Genomic DNA, 10,425 nt, shown 5'->3' on the forward strand with positions numbered 1-10,425 from the left:
CTTATTTCAAGTTACAGAGCAGCCGTTAGCCTGTTAGAACAGTCCTAAGCTGGAGATGATTGATGTTCTATACAACTATACAGGCCACTGGAAAATGGAAATGATGCTGGTATTATCAGGTATTTAAGCAGGGAATTTAGTATCATAGCAGTACATCACGTATCAAGAAGTATAACTTTAAATGAGACCTGATTACACTATATTTTGTGAAAAGTGTGATGTAATTAAGAAGAATTACGGACTTGTGAACTTCATTTATTTGAAGTTCATCACTCACTGCCTAATTCCTGCATAATCCCCGTTCGGCCAAGAGCATTAATGGACTGAAGTGCCGTTTTTTGTTTTCTTAATATCCAGACGGTCAGATTTACTAAATAAGATCTCGTAAATTCAATGGATGCATCATGCCATATCCAAAACTAAATTGCAACTATGTAAATCAGCATTAAGAAAGCAAAAATAAGGTGGACCGTGTTTGATGATTCAGTTCAAACAAATATTAGTACATTTATATCGGCCATACCAAGGAGAACGGAATTATTGGATGAGAGGCTGTGAGTGAGGTGGGCGGCAACAAGGTGTGAGCCCTAATTGGGATGGGATCCATTGTTTTGCAACTTAGTGAAACTAATTTTTCAACCTATTATACCATGACATGTGTGTGTATATATATACTTAATTAATTATTAATAAAACAATTCGGTTCGGTTCGGTTAGGCCGGTTCTTGTTCATTTGAAACCGGAACCGGTTTGAAACGGTCCGATTGAATTTTTGGCTCAAAGTTGACTTTTCTGGTCAACACGGTTCTTTTCGGTTTTTTTTTCATACAGTTCGATGGATGCGGTTTTGCAGTTTGACGGTTTTTATGCCCACCCTTATCTAAAATTACACTCTGCTATAGAATTCGTTTACCTTTTTAAAAGGAAATCTTTTCGAAAAGAATTATGTTTACTGCTGATTGTGATGGGATGGGATGGAACTTTAAATATTGGATTGACAATGCGAAAACTAGTTTTCGTATAGTAGCATAAATGTTCATCAAGCATAAAAGGGTTTTGCAGTATTTAGCTTTTTTCAATTTGATCAGAATAATTTGTTTTGCAACTCAAGTTTCTAACTCACAATCATATTCATTATCTTTTGTTTGCATCATATAACAGGGAACTTCGAGGCCAGCACACTATCATGTCTTGGTTGACGAGAATGGATTTTCTCCCGACTGACTTGCAATACCTCATTCACTCCCTTTCTTATGTGTAAGCTTTTCATTTTCAACCGCTTTCATATGACTTGGTCCAAACAATCTCTTAATGGATATTATCTGTATGTATTAATGTATATTTGCTTATTTGAGGTAGCAGAGGAGTAGAACTGTAATCACCGTTGGCAAATTAAGCACACTTAACGACATTTTGCAGTGGCGCCCATTTGCTATGCCCATCTTGCTGCAGCACAAGTGGGGCAGTTCATGAAGTTTGAGGATCTGTCGGAAACTTCATCAGGGAAGGGCAGTGTCACTTCATCAGAGAGTGTCCCGGCTCCAGAAATCCCTAAGTTGCATGAGAATGTCCAGGGATCAATGTTGTTCTACTGAGTCTCAGCGATGCTGCTGCTACCTTTCTTTGCGAATACTGCTAATCTGGTTAGCTTTTTTACTCTAGTTACTCGGGCGGGTACAGGGGTAATACATTTAGGAAGGACAATCCCGGCTTACTGTTAGGAGGGACGGAGAATTGTATACACACACAGAGATCAACAACCACTTAGTCTGGTTTGTGGACTATTTTTTGGGGATTTATATGTTACCGGAGGATGTTAATTGAGGTTTGTGCTTTGGTCTCTACAAGTAAATTTGTCTCCCTTGTTCTGGGTTTGACAAGGACTACATATGCGCTGAATTCCGGATTTCTGACCTGAAAATGCTTTTGGAATTTTACTATATCGAGTCGTCGGCTTAGTAGTGTTTCTATATATTCATCTCTATGGAACAACTATATATGAGAATCATTTACTTTTAATACTACTAGCTGGGACCTCTTTTTTATTTTTGTTTTTTATGAAAGGGTAAAGTTACATTACAAATAAAGAACAAGTACAAACATAAGGCCCAGGTAAGCACAAAAGAAAAGACCACAAAACACAAAAAGACAAAGCCCACTAAACCACAAAACACATAAAACAAACAGGAAAACCCTAAAGAAGCTACAGTCCTTATAGTTGCCACCACTGCCACAGCTCCACCCCACTAGCAACACGATCCACCGCCCCCCCCCCCCCCCCCCCCAAACGCCTGAGATCACACCATCACGAACCCTAGAGTTGGGGAAGAGGAAGGCTGCATCATCTTCCAATGACCACCACAATGATCGCTGCCACGAAACAACGGAAGTCCGCCGAAAGAAAGATCCCACGAGCAACAACGCCAACAAGGCAAACACCGAGGACCAACAAAGGTGGTGGTGCGTACACTTGAACCAAAGCTCTACACACCCTCCCATAAATCTGCGACTAATCGTGGTGAACATAGGCGGTGATTGATCAGAATTGAGGATGGATGGAATGATGATAGAGCCAACTGATGAAGATGATGAATAGGGATAAACCGAAGGAGATGGAGGAAACAGTGATCGGGATTTGGGGCTCAAGATGGTGAAATCAAAGGAAAGAAGAGCATTAGGGTGGTGATAGCGTGATGTGCAGATTGGGACGAAAACGGAACGGGTAAAATTGCACACACATGAAGAGAAAGGAAAAGAAAAGGACAGAGGAAAAGCATGAGATTGCCATCGACCTTGGCCACAGATAAGGCCGACGGCGAAGTAGATCGACAAAAGCAAAAACACTTACAAACAGAAGACACCGACCAATAATATTGTAAACGGGTCAAATTCCAATCGGATCAGCCTTGATCCATATCCAAATCTATTTATAACCTCACTAACGGATTCAGTTGTTGACCCATATTCGAATCAGATCGGATTTAATCCTTATTAGATTAATTTAAGACCCAGAAAAGATTAAATTCTTTTATTATAGTTTTATATTTTTAATTAAAAGTTTTATGTTCAGTAATAAAAAAATTAAATATCAGTGTATTTATTGCATAATAAACTTAAATTACCATTATACAAAACTATAATAATATAAAAATCAAATAATATGTTATATAAAGTTAGATCAGATTATTATCAGATCGGATTTGCCTCAATCCAATCTGGATTTGTTAATAATTGAACTCAGATGTTATTCGAATAATCAGATTGGAAGATGCGATCCATATTATTTTTACTACTCCATATTCAATTCAGATCCATCCTAGTCAAAATATGATCCATTGACAGATCTAATCACGACCCAAGTATTATCCTTTTGCTCGTTTGGTTCTAATGTATATAAATTTGGACCAACATAATCAGGTGTATGGTCAACTTTTAGCTTCAGTAGGTTCACATATATGTTTGGTATGATTCCACATTTTTGGCCTCTTTCAAGTTGTACCCTTTACTTATTCATTACTACCCTTATTTAAACAAGGAAACAAAACAATGTATACAAAAATAATTACAACTTACTTCTAATTCTGTCAACTTCTTTTGGTAAATGTAAGTTAGACCATCTCCAACCCATGGGGTAAAGCTTAAAATATAAGCTTTAAACCCCCTCCAAACCATCTCCAACCATTGGACTAAAATAAGCTCTGGAGAGAAAATATATCTCTAGCTAGATTTTTCCTAGGATTAAGCTTGGCTTAAATTATTCTAGATCCACCAAACTGTCATATTTAAAACATTTTTTTGTTTTTCACTTATACTCTAACGGTTGTGATAAAATAAGATCAAATCTAATGGTTAAAAAAAATATTGACAGCCCAAAATTAAATTTAACATCTAAAATTATTCAAATTGATTTCACTTAAAACTTTATAAATACATAAGTATTTGTATGATTTTAATTACTTATCAGAATTCAAATATTTTTATATTAAATGTTCATAAAAATAAATTAGGAGAATCTACATAAATTTTATTTTCAAAAATGTTAACTGAAAAAAAAAAAAGGCTAAAATCATTATTTAATACTCTTAGGCTAATATTTTAAGCGTCGGTGGAGAAAAACGGTTTCTGGGTTAGGGTTTAAAAATTTTAGCTTAAATTTCAAAATGGTCCCTGTGTTATAGCCATATTACCAATTTAGTCCCCGTGTTTTTTATTTGGCTAATTTAGTCCTCATGTTTGTCTATGTTAGCCAATTAAGGACATTTAATTCAATCTATATTAAAAAAATAATAATAAAATAAAAAACTGATAAGAAAAATCATATGAAAAAAATTACCCCTTCCCTTTACAGAAAAATGCAAATCAATAAAAAATAACACTTATAAGAAATAAAACTTCCAATCTAAAAAATGATTAAGGTTGTTGTGGAGCAAAAAATAATCAAGAAAAATATGGAGGCGACACGTGAATTTTTGGGAAAAAAAAGACAATATTACCCTCGAGACACATCGGAACCCCTACGCACCATCAGCGAACAATTATCACTCAATCAAGGTCAAAAGTGATCAAAATAGGTATTTATTCAAAACCTATTTCATCAACCCTCATCAAATCTTCCCCACAAGGTAACTCCCAAATTATTTCTTTCAAATTATATTGATTAGCTGATTAATTGATTTATTACTCAATTAATTCATTAATTAGCTAATTGATGGTGATTAACACCCAAAAAACCACTAAAGTGACCAGTTCCCATCTCTCCCAAAGGGGCCAGCCATACCCCTATAAACACCACCCCATTTTCTCCAAAAACCTAAGTTGAATCCTCTTGCAAAATTCTCTAAATTTTCTAAACACTTTTCCCTCAAAATTCTAACTTTGGCATCGGAGGTTATTCGACCAAAGCCCCCCCCCCCCAACAAAAAAAAATTCATCGTGGGCGCATGAGGCTCTTGACCTTGACCTAAAGTGTTAATTATGTTTGCAAGTGCATTTTCGTCCAAGAACAAAAAGGAAGAAATTTGCATCAGCAAATTGGTGTTTTTATTGAGAGTTGAGTCACACATTCGTAGAAGACTCTCGTATCTAAGTTTTTTTGTTTTCTTGTTCATTTGTAGATTTTTCGTACGTTCTTATTCTTAGAATTTTTAGAAATAAAAATTCTTTGGTAAAACGTAAAAAAAAAGTACAATGGTAAGGGATTCAAAAACCTCAACGAACGGAAATTTCAATGTTCAAGAATTAGGACCGCAGAGATCTACAAGGCTCAATATAACGGTGAGTGGAGTGGCACCACCCCCACGGGGCACTACCGTGGCAACCACCATGGTGGCCACCTTCGACAAAACCCACAGCACCAAGGCCATGGCCCAAGCCATGCCACTTCAACCTTCAAGGGCCTAAGCCCTAGCTGAGTCCGCTAGTGCCGCCCAAACCCAACGTGAGCCTAACGTGTTACCAAGCCGAGCCCAAGCTTAGCACCCGTGTGCACCACATGCCGAGCAACCCACTCCCGTGGCCTAACCTACTCTTATAGCCTTCCAAGCAACCCAAGATTAGTTCAACCGTCCCGGCTTCAAATTTCAAGACCTACAATTGAGCATGGGGCATTTTCACCACATTTCTCCACGGATTTGACATTCCCCAATTCAAATCTCGTGCCCGAAGTCTACCACACTTCCATTGTTCAAGGAGATGTATTTCTTCCAAGCTCTTCCAATCCAAATGGCGAACAACACTTGTCTCAACAAGTTATAGAATTGATGAGCGCCCTCGCACAGTAGACGACCTTGGTGAATCAGCTATTTTAGCGCATCGAAATGCAATGTGCCCCAGACGAGGTGTCCCAAAGTAAGATAAGTGCTTACGAAGAACCTCTCCAACAACGTCCCATCAAGCAACCACTTGACCAACCACAAACCGAGTGTTTGGGCAGTGTACACTCTTGATTGGGCCCTCAAGATAGCTTACACTCTTGTCTTAGTGCGCGCAGGAGCATGCACTCTCGACTAGGCCCACGAACAAGCATTCACAATTAGGGCCATACTCCGATAGTCAACATGAGCAACCTTCCAGGTGAAGTGTTCATTAACGGCTAGGCCCACAAGGACCATCATCCACCTCACATTGGAATAGGCAGCACGAAGGACGGAGAGAAACAGTTACTTAGTCCGACTCAAGTTCAACCAGCAGCCTGTGAAGAATTCCCTCGCCTGCTAGGAACGAACCACATGCACCGTAGTTGTGGCATAGACGAGCCGAACACGTACAAGAGCAGCCTAGACCAGTAGGTCACAACTAGGGGTACCCAAGAGCTCCGTTACCTTAACAAAGGCAAATTCAGGAAGAAGTAGAAAATCTTATGACTGAGTGATTACGTGATTTCCAATGCAACAAAGTCACTAACGAGGCACTATGATGAGACATGACCAACATAAGCAAGTCACCTTTCACGAACGAGATCGAGCAGGCAGAACCTCCATGCAAGTTCAGCATGCCACATTTCACATTCTTCAAATGGGATAGAGACCTAAAGAGACACCTAAAGCACCACCGGAATGCAATAATCCTCTATCGAAGCAACGACGATCTCATGTGCAAGACATTCGCCACCACTCTACAAGGCAAGGTGCAAGATTGGTTCTACACCCTGCTGCCACAATCCATCCGGAGTTTCGACAAATTTTCTTTGGTTTTCACCAAAGAATATTCATCATATCGCTCGATCAAGAAAAAGTTATACCACTTGTTCAACGTCAAAAAGGACCTAAATGAGTCGTTTCCAGACTATGTGAAGAGGTTCAAAGTAGAGAAGGAAAAAATAGTCGGATGCAATGACTCAATAGCTAAAGCAACATTTCAAAAATGACTCATCGCAGACCACCCGATGTTCGGAGAATTGATCATGAAAGAAGATCTAACTCTGGCAGACTCTTTCACTCTGGCAGAGAAGCATGCACTTTGGGACGAAGTTCGCTGATGCATATTCAAGGCAAATCCGAGCAATCTTGAATATGAATTCCCCCACTACTCTGAAGTAGAGTCAAGGTTTGACTAGATGAACAGCCGCATCTGAAGCAGCAATAAGCTCTACCCTCATACGAGAAAAGCTGGGGGCCCAACTACCTACACTTCACAGTTCAAAAATACTCCTTGATGCGGAAACCAACTACTAGAAATTCCAAACCTAACTTTGGCGACAGTTGTTACAACCCAGAAGCTTAAGTTATACCTTTAGACGCACCAGTCATCCTCATGACGCATTATTTCGCCCAATCCAGACATGTGACAATAAATGCGCAGACACTGGCAATGCAAAGTTTTTTTACGAACGCAACAACTCAGCTCAAAAGGCACACCAAGGGCAGATGAACACTAAAAAGACACTTGAAAGCAAGTTTTATCCTCGTCGCCCCAGAAGATTCTACATATGAGCAACATGTATCGACAAGTTAAGCACCACCTCCTTTTACGCGTCACACGACCCCGGCCAACCCTTGCTCAATAATTCAGCTCTAGAACGACCTGATACCGGTAATTGAGCATCGTCTACTACATGTAACATGGCCCCAGCTCTACGGCTCCTTACCGCCTCTTCATTCCACTACTAATTACCGCGCCTTCACGCCTAGCCTAGGCGACGTAATAGAGTGACCCAACGACACTCCGGATGCAGCCGAGCACGCTTTAGCCACGCCTGCTTTCTGGCATTTGCACGTCAACAAAGCATTCAACTACAAAGGCTCGGAAGTAGGCATGGTCCTTGTCATCTCAGACGGTTCGATGCTCAGGCAAGCGATTACTCTAGGCTTCAAGGCATCCAACAACGAAGTAGAGTACGAGGCTCTGCTAGCAGCCTTCGAATGGCAAAATACTTGGCAGTGAAAAAGCTCGCAATTCATTCCAATTCCCAACTTATCACCAGCTAGACTACTGGGGAGTACACGGAAAAACATCTGAGGATGGCCCAATACCTAAAGTACACAAGCAACTTGAGACATTTCAGACTTACACCCTCACTCAAGTTCCGCGGGCAAACAACGCCCACGCGGACACACTAGTTGGGCTAGGTTTCGTCCTCGACCACCAATTAAACGCTCTATCTTAATGGAATATCTAGACAAGCCAAGCATAATGGCGGAGCCAGCAGCCGAAGTGTCACTGGTTATTACAACTTCAAACTAGCAAAGTTCTATTATAGACTACCTGGTCAATGACACAGGTTACTACAACCCCACGAAAATGTTGGAGTTTAAAAAACTCCAAATAAAGGCAGCGCGTTACTACATGTGGAACAGCATTCTAGCCCGAATATCCTACATTAGACCACATCTTTGCTGCCTAGCGTCTCCCAATGACCTAAAGGTTCTAAGCTCAATCTACGAAGACATCTGTGGAAATCACTCTGGAGGCGAATCCTTAGCGCAGAATGCTCTTAACACAGGCTACTACTGGACTACCATGCATCAAGACGCTAAAGAGTTAGTGCAAAAGTGTGACCGCTGCCAACGCTACAAACCGATACCAACACTGCCTACCAACAAGCTACACCCACAGATGAGTCTTTAGTCGTTCATATAATGGGTAATCAACTTGGTAGGGCCAATGTCTCCTACTATTAGGGGCAAAGGCATGTTGATCATGGCAACCGATTACTTCACCAAATGGGTAGAAGCAGAGCCCATGACAACCATGACTCAAGCGGACATAGAGTGTTTCATAAGGAGGAACATTATTTTCCAATTTGGCATCCCAATCCATCGTCACCAACAACGACCCGTAATTCGTGGGCAAAGATTTGACAAAGTTCTTCCAAATGTATAATATCAAGTAACACATGTCCACATTAAGATATCCTCAAAGCAATGGGCAGCTCGAAGCATCCAACAAGACAATCTTTGACTGCCTTAAGAAATCCTTCACCGACAAAAAAGGAAAATGGCCAAACGAACTCCCCGGATGTCTATGGGCATCGCACCACCAAAAGACGAGCAACCAGTGAGACTCCTTTCTCTTTGGCATTTAGTTCAAAAGCAATCATTCCTCCAAATATTATCATGCCAAGTATCAGCACTCTACTGCCATGCATTGAGCAGAACAGAGATGGCCACAAGCTTAGATCTGGCAGAAAAGAAGCGCGAACAGACCATCACCTGCATCACAGCCTACCAGCAGCAGCTTCTCTCCAGCTACAACAAAAAGGCCAAGATCCAACAGTTCCAACTCAAAGATCTAGTCCTAAGAAAAGCCTTCATCACTGCCCGCAAAGAAGGCTCGAAAAAGATAGATCCCATCTGGGAAAGTCCGTAAAAGATCAACAAGTGGGCGGCAAAGGTAGTTACACCATCGCCACCATGAATGACAAAGAGATTGAAAAAGCAATAGAACACCTACAATCTGAAAAAATACCATGTGTGACATCCCACCACATCAAAGTCCTAAGACTCAAATAACTCGATAGGTACCACCTCGCAAGCCAATGACTATCCAGTTGTTTTGCAGTTCCTACCTTACAACTAAGTTTTCGTTAGTTTCGCTCATTTTTCAATGAGGAATTCAAAAGTAATCTACAACTTGGCTCGACTGCATGCTTACAACAATTAATCACTCATGTACTTTAAAAGAAAATCGCGCCCTTTATAAGGACTTATTGCAGGAATTGCGCCCCCCTCCGGGGGGACCAACTATGCTCTCTAGTGCTATAAGGTAAACCAATTCCCCGACACCCATCTGGGTCTGCTCTTTAGTGCGAGAGGATAAACTAATTGCTCTCCAGTACGAGAGAGTAAACCAATTCCTCGACACTCATATGGGTCTGCTTTCTAGGGCAGAATGATAAACTTGCACCCCGAATATCCAGACATAGATGAGCCGGGCTACCCTAGTATAACTAGGTACACGATGGCTTGCACCAGGATTCCTAGAAGTAGTCACAATGGTATTTTTCAAAGCTTAGCTAACTAAAAGATTTTGGGTCTATTGGCCTAATTCATGGGGAACCATGCCTCAGAGACTGAGGCATATTACGCAGTACGCCCTATAGACTGCTACCCTAGAACCCTAAAGTTGTTATCGAGTGCACTAAGGTAGCCTACGGTTTCCAAAAGACTATCTACGACTTGCCATTCGAGCAGTAAAGCTGTGCTAGACTTATACAACCACACATTCTTATGAAAGGTTAAACAAGCTAGCATACATATACGAAGATTTATCCACTGCCGACATGCTATGTAGTCAATAAGCTTCACCTCTACCAAGCGCGGAACGACTTACACCAAGTCCTAAAGTGTTGTGATACTTGCTACGCAACCTACAGAATTGGAGAAAGCCAAGGTTAACAGCACAATGGTCACACGGACTTGTCTGTTTTTGTAAGTAAGGCGTCCAGCTGCCGACCCTATGGCTAACAACCTTGCAAAGTTCTACACT

General features: G+C 40.8%; 1 protein-coding gene across 1 annotated transcript; it reads left to right on the forward strand.

Annotated features, from left to right (window-relative positions):
- The first annotated feature begins 6,421 nt into the window (after window positions 1-6,421).
- On the forward strand, window positions 6,422-6,865 carry LOC137709156 (uncharacterized). Its single transcript, XM_068448273.2, has one exon. It carries the CDS (start codon window positions 6,422-6,424, stop codon window positions 6,863-6,865), a length of 444 nt encoding a protein of 147 aa, XP_068304374.2.
- The last annotated feature ends 3,560 nt before the right edge of the window (window positions 6,866-10,425 follow it).

Source organism: Pyrus communis, chromosome 17 (assembly GCF_041283825.1).
Source record: "Pyrus communis isolate YQ-2024b chromosome 17, ASM4128382v1, whole genome shotgun sequence".
Taxonomy (NCBI): domain Eukaryota; kingdom Viridiplantae; phylum Streptophyta; class Magnoliopsida; order Rosales; family Rosaceae; genus Pyrus; species Pyrus communis.